At 35.9% G+C, this 14,881-nt stretch overlaps 2 protein-coding genes across 5 annotated transcripts in view; one reads left to right on the forward strand and one right to left on the reverse strand.

The window, feature by feature from the left end:
• The first annotated feature begins 444 nt into the window (after window positions 1-444).
• On the forward strand, window positions 445-5,555 carry LOC128017438 (uncharacterized). 3 transcript variants are annotated; one of them, XM_052602836.1, is made up of 7 exons: window positions 445-505; window positions 1,901-1,996; window positions 2,585-2,881; window positions 2,987-3,244; window positions 4,046-4,197; window positions 4,281-4,414; window positions 4,535-5,555. In XM_052602836.1, the coding sequence occupies exons 2-7, from the start codon at window positions 1,957-1,959 to the stop codon at window positions 4,551-4,553; spliced, it is 900 nt and encodes a 299-aa protein (XP_052458796.1). In that variant the 5' UTR covers window positions 445-505; window positions 1,901-1,956; the 3' UTR covers window positions 4,554-5,555. The 3 variants fall into 3 exon arrangements, with proteins under 3 accessions (XP_052458796.1, XP_052458794.1, XP_052458795.1); XM_052602834.1 differs by having other exon boundaries at window positions 450-505; window positions 4,281-4,418; XM_052602835.1 differs by having other exon boundaries at window positions 480-505; window positions 1,898-1,996; window positions 4,281-4,418.
• A 926-nt stretch (window positions 5,556-6,481) lies between these two features.
• The window catches only part of LOC128017439 (low affinity immunoglobulin gamma Fc region receptor II-like), a 33,212-nt gene continuing 24,812 nt past the window's right edge, over window positions 6,482-14,881 (reverse strand). For both annotated transcript variants that reach the window (XM_052602838.1, XM_052602837.1), the window contains exons 5-9: window positions 11,809-11,898; window positions 9,724-9,819; window positions 8,074-8,160; window positions 7,921-7,965; window positions 6,482-7,829 (exon numbers count right to left, since the gene is read on the reverse strand). In XM_052602838.1, the coding sequence (XP_052458798.1) occupies window positions 7,816-7,829; window positions 7,921-7,965; window positions 8,074-8,160; window positions 9,724-9,819; window positions 11,809-11,898 (332 nt within the window). In that variant the 3' untranslated portion in view covers window positions 6,482-7,815. The remainder of the gene's footprint in view (window positions 7,830-7,920; window positions 7,966-8,073; window positions 8,161-9,723; window positions 9,820-11,808; window positions 11,899-14,881) is intronic.

Consider the following 14,881-nt stretch of genomic DNA (forward strand, 5'->3'; position numbering starts at 1 on the left):
AATAATTGTGAATATTCTTAACACACAAATACAATACTTTTGTGGTAGTCACACATACTATTATAGTATGTACTAAGTATTAACATTTACTTTTAAGGTGATAATATGAACTTCATGGTACTAATATTTACTTTTAAGGTACTATGCACATGTAAAGTACTAAACATAATTTTAAAAGTAAAGTAATAGGTCCACTTTAGGTACTTATGTGTGCTTTTAAAGTACTCATATGTACCATTTAGGGGGAAAAATTATTTTCAAAGATGAATTGGGTAGATAGATAGATAGATAGATAGATAGATAGATAGATAGATAGATAGATAGATAGATGGATAGATAGCTGTTGCAGTACATTGTGATGTATTAATCATAGTTTCCGTATGACATAACTTTCATACTGTGGGGTAAATCATGCAAATGCAAATGAAAGGGAAGACAGATTTTGAGAGCTGAACACCACTGCGTCTCATCCTGTTTAACACATTTACTACAACAGAGCTTGCAGGTAAGAACTTGTTTTAGTATGGGACCAATTTCTTGCTTTTATTCATTTGACATGTAATGAGTGACATTTAAATGCAAGCACATTCAGTTTCATTTGAATTCATTATAAAATAGAAATAGTTTTTATAACTGTGCACAGCTGTTTCTGAATGCGCAATGTTTTCAGGTCTGTAATTCTAGATTTAACACTAGTGATGTGCACTTTTGACCACATGTCAGTTGTTTTTTTGTTTACATTAAAGTTGTAATGACTGGTTAAAGAAAGTGTTCCCCGGTTAAGGAGGTTCGGTTGTTTGTGGTCTTATCTGCTTATCTCTGTATTAAAGGGGTAGAAATGTAAACATTTGCTTAACTTATAGCACTAATTCATGATCTTTAAGATTTAATTTAGAATCTATTATATGTGCTCATGGTGTAGATTGAGTAGGCAAGACTTTAATTATAATAATTCCATGTGAGTTATACAATTGTTTGTCTGTATGTGTGTGTGTTGGCGGAGATGATCTTTTCTGCTTTCTGTGACTCATTGTGAAAACAACACTGAAAAACAACATAAGAGATTCAAACTTTCCACCAGATTAGGTGAAAAGTTACGCTGATATGCTCTGCTAACTGCACACACACCCAGCCGCCCACCCGTGAACACCCACATATGTGACCCTGCCTGTAGAAACCCAGCTAAAGTCTTTTTTTGTGTGTGTGTGATTTACTATTTTCTACATACAGTAAAATCATCCTTCATAAAGATGTATAACATTCTGTGAAAATATAACCTTTGTATCTTTAATACTGACTCTAGTCAATATTCTGGTTAACCCAAGGGCTGGGTAAATATAGGACAGAGCCCAGCTTTACCCAGCAGACTGGGTAGTTCATTTAACCCAGCTAATGAGTTTATACATTTGTACTATATTACTAGGTTTTTTTCTTTACTTCATACATTAAATAACATCTAAACTTTTCTATAATACTCCACACAACCATTGGTTTGCATGATAAGATACCGTAAAGACGCTGGAGTCGTGTTCAGCGGTGAACATGCTGTTAACCGGCCAATAAACGAGCATAAGGCCATGTAAAAGATTGAAATTATACTGAAATTAATGATTGAAATCAAACTTTGATGCCTATTATCTCATAATTAGATTTTAAGACTTGATTTCACAGACTGGGTCACATATATCTACAGTAATTGCTCATTTTCTAGTTTGCTGAGGTTTACAGAAGTCTGAGGCTATTGTGGAAATAAGAAGTTATTATAAGAAAGTTGGTTGAGGTAGAATTACACATTCATTTAGATTGCTTCATTTTCAGCTCTGTTTGTAAACGTAGTTTTGCAGAAGAACCGCACTGCTGATGTTCACTTTTCTGTTTCTTTCCTGTTTCTCGCCAGCAGCTGTTAAACAGGAAGTCTAGTATCTTTTTTCAGTCTTCAAAAACAAGCTGACAGCTATGAAACTCATTCTGCGGTGGATTTTTTGCTTCAGTTTAGGTACGTATCTGTTTTATGAAAAGTTCCCCAGCTTAAAACAGTCAAAAGATTTCCCTTATAGGTTCTTCTTAAACATAATTACTGAAGGGATAGTTTTCATAGTTTGTGTTGTTCCAAACCCAAATAAATTTCTTCCATCTGTAGAAGACAAAAAATATATTTGTAAGAATTTATAACCTGATTTTCCTTTACAATGAAGGCATTGAGCATCAGAAGTACACTCTCAGAAATAAAGACACAACAGCTGTTACTGGGGTGGCATTTTTTCAAAAGCTATGTGCATTTTAGAGAGCGATATGTAGCTTTATGCTACCAATATACACACTTTTGGGGTAAAAATGGTACAGAAGTGGACCTTTTGCAAAGGTAGGCTACAGCCCCAGTGACAGCCTTTGTACTTTTTTTCTTAGAGTGCAGCCATATATATATATATATATATATATATATATATATATATATATATATATATATATATATACACACACACAATTAAATGCAGAATGGGTGAGCAGAAGAGGCATCTTCCAAAAACACAAAAATCCTAATCATTATAGACAGCTTAGTCAAATAAAATTTTCATTCATGCAGGTTTTGTTGCTGATTGCCAAGAGAATCGTTATGGATTGAAAGGAAGCTCGATCCAACTGAGCATCAGTCCCAGAAATCAGTCACATGTGCAAAAACCAGTATGGAGACGATTCAACAGGCAAGAGTTGCTTGCAAACTCACAGGGAGTTTCTCCTATATATAGTAATCGAATGAGCTTGAACACCTCAGACTGGTCTTTGACCATACAAGACCTTCATCAAAATGACAGTGGACAATATGAGGCCCTTTCGTTCTTTGAGGATAAAATTCTGACTGCATTCACACTTACAGTGGAGAGTAAGATCTAGCCATCTCATTTACACTGAATGCTTTTTAGATGATCTATAATTCAATATCTTAGCTCAGATGTTGCTGCTAACTCATCTGTGGTGTATTTTCCAGACACTGTCTCTGAGCCTGTAATCAAAGTGAGTCAATATGACTCTAATTCATCTGCTGCAGCGTGTCAGGCGACAGTAAATTGTTCGACTGATGGCAGCTGGGCCATGTTTGGGTGCAACCAAAGTCTCTGTGCAAAGAAACAAGAAACTACATCCTCCATTAACATCACTGTCATCGTCACATCAGTGGACAACATCCAGTGCCACGCCAGCAACCACGTGAGCAAGAATCATTCTCAGACTACCAAAGTTATTATGTGTAAGCAGGAATTTTATTTAATACTCATCTTGTGACATGTTTCACACTGTTTGTACTTGCATTCATCCTAAATCAGGTTTGGGATTTCATACTTTATGCAAACTGGATGAGTAACGAGCATGAGTTTTATTAGCTGTCACATCTGTGAATATGTGTTCATGAAAACCCCCTCTGAATTCTTATGAAAGAAAGACAGAAGGAAGAAACAGAGGGGTGTTTACATCACAAGTTTATAATCATTTCCTCCATGTGCTATAGTGAAGTGTTTCTGTGGCTTTATAAGTGCATGATTATGTACTAAGGCAAAAACGGAGCCTGTTGACTGGTTAGCAATTGGCATTAAGTTCATTGTTTATATCGTTACAATATGTGAACTATCCTGTGGCCAAACTGCTAAACGTGACCAGCACTGGTGGCTCCAGAAGTGTTTTCTTGGTGGAGCGAAGATATTTTTTAAGGTGCATCAATAACTTCCATATTCTGCATTTATTGTATTTTATTGATTTTTAATTTTCGGATTTCGACAATAATTGGGGGTTAAAGCCATCAGTTTCTCACCGGTTGCAGATTGGGACAATATGGCTGTTGTCTTTGAAGCTATTCTAAGATGTGTCTGAAGTGTGTGGTCTTCTGCTTCATGATTAATAATGCTCCATCTCCGTTATGATCGCTGTTGATGAGGAGCTGATGTTGGCTTGGCTATTTGCTTATTTAGTGCCAAGATATTATGCTGTACCAAGTTTAAATAGTTGTTTTGTTGTTGTTTCTTTTTCTAAAATGTGTTATTATATTTATCTTCAGGTAATGAAAAGCTGCAAAGTGATTTGCACTCCCCATCGTCACTCAGCACTCAGAACATTATCATCATTGGTGTTGGTGTTTTATTGGCTTTGTTTCTGGTTTCCATTGCAGTATTTGTCATGAGTAGGAGGTGTTCAAAGATTCATCCGCAGGTATAATTCTCTCTCAGAGCAGAATTATTTATCATGACTCTAGTTTTATTTTATTTTTAAACTGTATGTTCTCTCTGTATCAGTCCAGTCATGTTGTGATTCAACAGCATCATGAGACGATCTACAGCACGGTGCAAAAGCCGTCCACATCCCTGACCTCTCCGACAAACAACACTGTCAGCAACAAAGTAGAAACCATCTATGACACTCCATCACGGCATGTACGCAATATCTTACTGAATAGTGAGACTGTAATTTGAATCAATGTCCTCTGATCTGTTTAGATGCAGTGAAACTCTGTGTGACCTGTTTATTTGCTGGTTTGTGTCTTTCTCAGACCAAGGCTTGTCAAGTAGACAGTGCGGCGGTGAAGAGAAACAATCAGGAGCAACTCCAATCTGGACACGACAGAGCTATTGAAGTAAAAGCTACAGTTCACCAGGCAGCAGAACACGATTCAGAACCAATGAACACGGTTTACTGCAAACTGGGAGAGATATGACACAAACACACACATACTGTACATGCCTGAGACGTCACTTCAGCTGAGATTAAAGACCTTTGTGAGAGAGAAAAAAATATTTAATGTAAATTTTGTGTTTTCAATAGTGAATAGATGGTTTTGAGGATTCATTGGTGGATGCAGTATATGCTGTTTGCAACATGCTATTTTGTGAAACAGTATATTCAATACACAAAAAAGGAGGTTTTCTTAGCAATACAGTGGAAGAATCATTTTTGGTACCCCAAAGAACTTTTAAACTCTTTAAAAAAATTTAGTGTAAAGAATATTTAATAATATGAAGAACCTTTAAAGAACATTTGTGGAATGGAAATATTCTTCACAGAACTATCAATAGCAATAAATAATCTTTATTTTTAGAAGTGCAATGATATACATTTCAAACAGTCCCATGTTGTTGTCCTGTGACCTCATTGTGAAGCATGTTTCATTCAGCAAGTAGCATTGAGCTGAGTTGTCATCTCTGAAAAAATGTGTAATTTTGATTAAAAAAAATTATGAAAATTTGGGGTTAAAAAAATCACAGCACATATAGTCGCTAGTTCATTCCTTACACTGGAAATTAAAAGTCAAGTTGAATGCAATTACTTGATTGTAGCATTCTTTATCTTATGTAGTGTGTGGTTTGGCAAATAAAAAATAAGATAAAAAAAAATATAGCATACTGTGCACAGTATACTGAACAAATGGTGATTATACGCTGTTCTGAACATAATTGTCTGTTGTATTACACACTTTCTCTGGGTTGACAACTGTTTAGTTAGGAATGAAGATGTAAATTATAATGTGATACTAAACAGTTTTATTTTTGTAAAATAAAGGCAATTGCAAAGTAGTTATTTTGATAATTTGTTATATGTTGACGGCCTTCTATTTCATTTAAGGCAGGGGTGTCCAAACCTGTTCTCGGAGGACCACTATCCTGCAGAGTTGAGTTCAACTCTGATTAAACACACCTGAACCAAAGTAACCAAGGTCTTCAGTTTCAGTAGAAACTTCCAGGAAGTTGTATTGAAGATGGTTGAAGCTAAACTTTGCAAAACTCCAGCCCTCCAGGAGAAGGATTTGACATCCCAGATTTAAGCTCATAATGAAACTAAGTACTAGAGTCTAGACTGTAATGTATTTAGCTGATGAAGGGCATGTGATTAATGCATATAACCGCATATAATGTGGTTTTTACGGGCAGCACAAACAGGAAATTCACATTTATCTTTGGTGAACAGAATAAGACTCTTGAAACTTATTAAAAATGCCATATAGAGAAAATGTAAAGATATATAAATATAAAAAATAAAACAGTAACCTTGTGAAACTACAGCTTGAGACCCAGCAGTGTCATGACAACCCAAAAATCCTGATGATTAAAAAAAACTGAATGTACACAGAAATTTTGCAAGAGTTTTTCAGACGAACAGAGACGTTAAGAGTCAGCGTATGAATCTCAACAATGGTGGCAGTCAAATGAAAGGCTTCCTGCTGCAGTGCATGATGGGGGCTATCATAGTACAAAAACATATTCATGTCTCCCAGCATGCATTCTGGCATGAATAAATTATAAAGCCAAATTGTCTCACTCTTTTGAATTCATATTATTTGCTTTTATTTTTCCTGTTTTATCATGACTTTAGTTGCTTGTTTTGTGATGATCTGAGATTATGATGTATATCTTAGATGTATATTGTGTTGATTGTCAACACTGTTGAGTTTCATATGCTGATTCTTGATGTCTGTGTGTGTCAAAATGCAGTTGTTGAAAACTTTGTCCAAATTGTATTTTTTATATTTTGCAGATTATCCAATTATCACAACTGCGCTATATTTCAGAGATACTGAATTATCACAAGAATTAGTAGCATTATTGTTATCCCACATAATAAGAGTCTTACCTGAATGAAATTTATCAGATATCATCATAAACACAGCAATTTTATTTAATAATTTTATTTTTTGTCTTAATAAATGTGTCTAATAAACACATATTTACAGGAGTGAGAAAAAGTTATGTTAAATAGTCAATGGTCAAGAGCCTTTCTAAAACACTAAACACTGTAACGGTGACAAAAATAATTCTCATTAAGAACTTCTGTATACATAATATAAAAATAAAAACAAGCTGGTTTGTAATAAGTATGGATGTAATGATTCAGTCAACTGTTCTCACCATTTAGTTTTTTAACAAAATGAGATTGAAGAAATCATACATTGAATGAAAAGGTGCTGTTTTATTTGGACATTGCTGCACGTTTCTTTGTTAAATTGAAATATAACAAAACTAAATTAAAAATTTGAAACAAACCCCAAATTAAACAAGTAAGTTGCACAAAATCTTTACTCTTTCTATTTAAAATTAGAGGCAACCACTGGAGCCAAACAAAGATGCAGCATACATGCAGCATGAGTAGTCTTTAATCTAAATTAGACTGTATAATTTCGAAATTTGAAGCAAAAACAGAATGGTCTGACTTTAGTTTTGTGAAACTATACTACATAAAACAGCTGAATGAAACAGCAGACAAGCTGAATGAGATGCAGATTCACTCTATGACAGCAGATGGTGCTTATGAACAGCAGTGATCAAAGTCTCTTTAAGACAAGTCATGTCACTCAGCTGCCATCTCTGAAACGCCTCTCAGGCATCCAGGCCTATCTCTTTGAATGGGTAAACATCAATTTCTCAAAAACTGTTCACTAAGCTTAGGATACAATTTAATATTTGAAATCACCAAAAGAAATCTTAAAACAACTGTGTCATAAACTGACCTTGATGCTTGAGGAAGCTCTGTGGTTAATATAAACATGTGAACATAGGCCTATTGCTATTTTCTTAAAATATTCATATGCATATTAGTAATGTAACAGTTATGTAAGATGAATGAATATGCACCCAGTGGTACTGTATCAGCAGTTATAAGAATCATGTGTTGTGGTGAAACAAATCTTGTTTTAAAATGTCATGGATTATGAATATATGCATGATATGATTGATAATTAAAACAATATTCTTAATAATTAGGGTAATGTATCCAAATCACCAACTTTTGGTACATTTTTGATTTCCATTGTTGATTAAAGTTGAGTATTCATCATATAGATCAAGCAACAGAACCTGGAATTATACAAATGAATTAAGTATAAAACATGCATCTTTGTAATTGCTTTATATTATGATATTTTACATTGTTTTTAGTTTACTTCACCTTTAATCTTCAGTTTGGAGTAAACAGTGTCACAACTCTCCTTTCCTAACAGATGACAAGAGTTATTTAAAATATATCTTACATGCATTTATTTTAATGTATTTTATTACAACAAACAACTGCAAATACATCTCAGCAGGTTTGGTTTCATACCTTGGTCTTTCTTTTTCTCCTTAATTTCATTCATGGATTTCAGGTCAATCTTTGCATAGGACACATAAGAAGGTCCATATATGGTATCTGCATTAAAAAAAAAAAATGAATGAGTGTCAGACTTTGTTCCATATTTTGTGTGTGTTTTGCTCCATGTGACCTCAAGTTGATTGTTAATTTGATTCCATGCGTGTCTTCTTAGTCCCCCGTTTTCCTTTGTTTAAAAGCCCCAGTCCTTTCTGTTAGTGTTTGTTAGTTCTACTTGTGTTGATGTCTTCTGCTATGTGTGTCTTCCTGGTTCCCTTGATTCAGTGAAAATCTCCTGTGTTGATGTACTTCTCGTCTCCTCGTTCTTTGCTCCATGCTCCCTTACAGTAGCACCCCTTCTACCCATGTTTGCTTTCCATCTTTTTTTAAAAGTGTTTTGTTTTCTCATTCTTTTCTCCCTGTTTCTGGCTCGGGATGACGTACCATCAACCCACAGAGTTCCCAGACACCACCAACCTCAATTGGAAGGGGGCAGTCATCTGGTGTCTGGAGCACCTCTGTTCCTGATCCAGAGCCCTTCTGCTGGAACCCTTCCATTCTTGAGTCAAGTTCGCAGGCCGCACCAAACTCTAGTGCGCTGGCCATGTGCGCTGGCTTCACAGAAGTCAAGTTCGTTAGTTGTTCAGCACTCTAACCCACCGACCACTCCTATGGTAAGCCCACCAGCTGCTCCCGTGTTGGCTCCAGCCTCCGAGCTCAATCCAGTACCAGGTCCTTGATACTGCCTCGCTGTGCCTTTAAGCTCAGGGAGGGATCCTGACCCCCAATTAAACCCAGGGAGGGCTCATGATTCCTTGTGTAGCCCAGGGAGGGATTCAGATCCCCAGTTAAGCTCGGGGAGGGCTCCAGGCCCTGAAGTCAGCCCTGTAACTCCCCCCAAGTATTTTGGGCTGGGGCCACAACCTTGGAGGTGGATCCGCCATGGCCTCCCGATCCTCCTGATGCGCCATGGCACCTTTAATGGGTAACGCTCTGGAGTCCCACCGTCTTATGTCTGTCCTGAGGGACCTCCAGAGGGCCCAACCCCCCACCCCATTGAATATCACGTGGCACGAGGATGTGACTTCTGGGAGGGGGAGTAATGTCAGACTCTGTTCCTTGTTTTGTGTGTTTTGCTCCATGTGACTTAGTTTCTCCATAATGTTGATTGTTAATTTGATTCCAGGTGTATCTCCTTAGTCCCTCGTTATCATGTTTTTAAAAGCCCCAGTCTTTTCAGTTAGTGTTTGTTAGTTCTACTTGTTGATTGTCTTCTGCTACGTGTGTTTTCCTGGTTCCCTTGATTCAATGAAAGTCTGATGTACTTCTGGTCTCCTTGTTTCCATGCTGCCTCATAGTAGCACCGTGACCATGTGAGAGATTTTTCCTCTATTTTTCAGTTTTTTTGTTTTTCAGTTGGTTATTTACTGCGTTTTTTTTGTCTTAAACTTATGGCTATTTTGTAGTCCATGATAAAATTAATTCATTTAAACCAAAGAACTCGTTTCTAAATAAGTAATCTATTTGTATGTATCTAACACATATATTTACCAACAAACAAAAACATTACTGCTATTAATTTAAAGAGATTGTGAGTATTTCTGGGTAATGACTGAGACTGACCGGACTGCGGTGGTGTTTGTCCACTCGTCTTCTGTTCTGATGTCTGTTTGATGTTTTGCGGCTGATGGTCAGTAGAGGAACATGGAGATTCTGCACCTACTTAAACACAGAGAAACCTCAGGAATGATTCACAAACTGTTTTCCTGTCCTCAGATTATGAAAGATATTAATATAAAATTATCTTTAAAGGGGTCATATGATGTGTTTTCAAGTTCCTTTCTCTTTGGAGTGTTACAATATATTTGTAAATAGGTAAGATCCCTAAAGTTGCAAAGACTAAAGTCTCAAACTCTAAGAGATATTCTTTATAAAAGTTAAGGCTCGTCCACTCCATCCTAAAATGTAAACATACCCCCATTTAAACCACCATGTTGTGGAGATGCTGTGCATTTCTTTGTGAAAGCAAAACTACTTTGGTCTTCCAAAACAGGGCACAACTAGAAATCACTGGTTAAGTTGTATTTCCAACACCTTTCCAGAACAGGGCTGGACTGAGAGGAATTTTTTTGGTCCAGGAGGCCCACCACCACTTCAGGATATAAACATATACAATGTAATTTATTCCTGCTACTTCAAAGCTTAAATGTTAGCATCATCACTCCAGTCACATGATCCTTCAGAAATCATTTATAATATCTGAAAAAAGTAATCAGATTTTTTTCTGTAACATTGTCTTTATCGTAACTTTTGATCAGATTAAAGCATCCTTGCTAAATAAAAGTATTAATTTCTATCACCCCCCCTCCCAAAGAAGAATAAAAAAAAAATAAAAATAAAAAATGCTGATCTTTGGATCTTTCTATTTGATCTTCCTTACTGTTTAACATTTTTTTGACTGGTATTGTATGTATTTAGCCTATGCATCACACTCATCACATCTTGTTTTGAATAAGAATAAAACATCAGGTTCGATAATATCCTGTATTTTTTTATTTGCATTGGCCCATGGAAACCTCTATTAACACACTTTGTTTAATTGAAAAGTGTTTATGTATTCTACACTCAAGGTCACACATTAGGATAAGTTTATATGCCTATATGCTTTGCGAGTCCCTATCAAGCACTTGGCCAGTTCAGCTCTCTTCACCTTCTCCTGCCTGGCTCTTGGGCCTGCATTACACAGAGCAAGCCTGTTCTTGATAAAGCTGCTGTGTAAATGTGGGAAAAACTGACGAGGAAGAAGTAGGGTTAATGCGATCTTTATATAGGTGGAGTGAAATACTTCATCGCTTCATCTATAGCACATTGTGATTGAATGTTTACACTGTCAATACAGGAGACAAACTAATGGGCCACTGGCTGCTTGCTGTCCATGCGTCATGGTTGTCAGCAAAAAAAGTTTTGTTTTAGTCGAGTCAGTTCACTGGGAAAATGCCCGGCATGCCAAATTATCAAACCAGCCCTGGTTCCATTACTGTTCAACCCAAATATTCAGATGTGTGCAGTGCATTTTATGGAGGATGAGGACTCTTTCCTGTGAGAGTAGCCTACCATGTCATGTTGTGGCAAATAATGCTGACAAACAGCCTGTGAGTAAGTTTTCATATTTAAAGAATTTGCCACAAAGACGAGTTTTAAGTAGTGTAGTGTAGATACACAACACGTAAAAACACTATATAAATCCTTATAATTAGTAATTATGTTCCTACTGGATGCTACAAATGGCTCATTTGTAATGGGTTTTAATGGTTTTGTCTGATCGTGAAGGGAGACAGCATCATAGTATGGGAAGGGGCTTAACATTTCCGTCACATGCTTGAGGTATTCGGCCAATTACAATGCACTGGATAGCTGGCCAATCAGAGCACACCTCGCTTATCACAACAATGAGCTTTGTAAAATCTACGCATTTCAGAAAGGCGGGGCATAGAAGAGAAACAATAATGTACAGTAGGTGGATTTTTTACCTTAAACCGCATAAAATACATTGCATTACACCAAATTACACATTACATTAAACAAAATAATTTTCTTTTTTTATCAAACGTCATATGACCCCTTTAACCATAAAAAGCTTTCAAGGTTCATTATAGTTGGGATAGTCTGTATGAATAGTCTATGCTGATTTAAAGAGATGAGATGAACCTTTGTGTTTGCAGCACCACAGCAAGACCAGAGCGAAAATGAGCAGAAATGTGACACTCAGTCCTGCGATCAGTCCAGCTTTTGAAAATTCTATTCCTGAAGATTCTGATGTTTTAAAATAAAAGGTCAGTAGGTCAAATTAATCATTTTGTTAATCTGTACTTTGATTGTGACACGTTTTAGCCTCAATTAAACTCATGTATTCATTAAAATAGTTTTTGTTTGTTTGTTTTTTTTTATCTGCAGATTTACTACATATAATATACAGTAAATAAGTAGCAGAACTTAAATCGATGCACATTATATTAAACATGATTTCAACTGATCAATTCTTGGTTCCGCTTTTTAAAAAAAAACTTTGTTAATGGGGGACATTAATCTTCATAATATTATTGTAAACTCTAAATCAGTAAAAACAGCACTGACCTCTTACTGTTAGCACGACTCCTTGGCTTTGTGTGGTTTTATTTTGTACAGCACATGCATATCTTCCTCCATCAGAGACTTTAACTTCTCTCAGTGTTACTGTTTCAGAATCAGCTTTTATTCTCTTAAAGTCTTTGAACCAGTAAATTGTCCGTCCAGTTGACCGTCTCACATCACAGATCAGAGTAACTGTGTCTCCAGTGAACACTGAACTCTGGGGCTTTACAGTTACATTGGGATCTGTAAATATTTAACAATATAATCCTGAGTCATCATCTATCACTGCTTATGATTTCTGTTATTTATATTAAATGTTTCTTAATTTTGCCTCTCCCGTCATCTTATTTCCTTTGTCATTATGAGTAATATAATTGTATGGCTGTTTTATGCTCTTCTTACATGAGAGGTCTCTTAAAGACGACACATGCAGATATAAATCCTGTGAGACTTGGCTCCTCAATTGGATGCTGAACTCATTTCGGTTCTCAACTTCCATTGTTAACACTATAGGAAGTATTTTATTATCAGACAATTGTCCATATGGCAGTAACATGTATAATATAATTCACACTATGTGGTTAGTTAATGTCATGTATTGAGATTAAGCAAACACAATTAACATTCAGTCGGTCTAAAATGCAGAATCTAGAAATGATTACTAGTCGGTTTTTTTATCATTTGGAGTCAATAAATTGTTTATGCATCGGAGCAAGATCCTGACGTGTATCATTGATGATCACTCACCTGAAACAGTCAGATTCACAGCATTACTCCATTCAGAGCAGACTGATCGTCTGCAGGCTTTACACTTGCAGGACTTTGTGAGCTCTACAGTGATCTTGAACTCATCTTCATCTTTAGAGTTGTGCGGTTTATCTCCACACTGAAATGTGTATGTCCAATCCTCCCCTTTGATTTTACATTCGAGTTTGACAGTATCTCCTCTGAATATCTGTGATGGTTTATCATCAACAGTCAGACGAGGTTTAGTTGCCTCTATAAGAACATATCAAACAGAAGTTTTGGTGAAACATCTAAATAAGTCACAATAATCTACACATGTATCAGTGTTTATTTCTTGTCTTTGTCCAGGAATGGTGAAATACTGTACATTGGAAGCACTTACTGTTGTGTGCCAATGAAGCCACTTGCCCTGAATGAAGAGAACAATAAACTCAATTTATTTACAACAGATTTTTTTTCTGTGTAAATAAAAGCCCTTCTTAACATGTTATTATACTTTTGATCATAATTTATATGCATTATATGTGTGAATACTTGAAGAAATATATAAATCACCTTGGGTGTGTGCAGGGTGAACGTTTAAAATCAGCACTGAAAAGTGAAAAGATATTTACTGATTAATTATTAGATTTAGTTGCTTCTAAATAGAACAACATGAATATATGTCAAAACCTTTGAAAGGAATTTCACAAGAAAACTGTTTAAATCACCGTTTGAATAGTTTACACTGATTAAACCTTTGAGAGATTAATTATCTTTTATCGAAGACAATCTACAAGCAGTTTCAATGGGTTTTTGGTACAACAGATTTTAGACCAATTGTATATTGATAATGAGAAGAACTGATCAGCTCAACTCATCTCTTTCTATCATCTCTAGTTAATCAAATCAGCTCAATCTATCTCTATCCTTTCAGATCTATCAATAATGGAGGATGTCAAGAATTAGCAGAATGATCGAGGGTTAAAGAGGAAGAGTGAAGACAACATCTGTGTGCATAACTAAGAATATCAATGCGATGCTGTCATCATACAATTGAAATAACACAGAAAATGAATTGCAAATCATATGTTGCATGCCATCATTTCTTCATCATTACTTCATGTCACCACATCACACCACAAGTAAAGATAAAGATGTACTAGCTGCTGGTGAAGATCTACTGAAGAAAACAAACTTTCAGAACATGATAAATAATAAATACACTGATCTGTCTGAGATAGATGCAGCACATGAGTATAATTCACTTTCACACACAGATATCATGAACTGGATTAGATACTAAGATTAATAGCAGCATGAATGAAAACATTAAATACATAAGAAAATAAAATACAGATGAACACTGATGCACCACATCATTACACAAAATAAGAAAATTATACTCACAGAGCATTAGAGGAAGTAGACTGAGCTCCATACTGATCTATTAATGATACACAGTCAAACACACTGGCTGTTTTATACCCACTCTAACACTTCCTATAAGCAAATAAAATGTGTCATCCTGAGAATATGGAAGATCCTTTACACACACACACACACACATGTCTGGTCAGCTATCCTTGTGGGGACTCTCCATAGGCGTAATGTTTTTTATACTGTACAGACCGTATCTTCTATCGCCCTACACCAACCCTACCCCTAAACCTAACCCTCACAGGAAACTTTCTGCATTTTTAGATTTTCAAGAAACTTCATTCTGTGTAATTTATTAGCTTGTTTACCCGTGGGGACCTCAATTAGTCATGAGTCTGTGTGTATTCAGGTTTAAGTCCCCACCAGAATAGAAAAACAAGTACACACACACACACACACACACACACACACACACACACACAAAGTATAATTTGCCAAAAGGGTTATATGGCTATACGTTTGTATACTAAATACCCCTGGCAAT

The sequence above is a fragment of the Carassius gibelio genome, chromosome A7 (assembly GCF_023724105.1).
Source record: "Carassius gibelio isolate Cgi1373 ecotype wild population from Czech Republic chromosome A7, carGib1.2-hapl.c, whole genome shotgun sequence".
NCBI lineage: Eukaryota > Metazoa > Chordata > Actinopteri > Cypriniformes > Cyprinidae > Carassius > Carassius gibelio.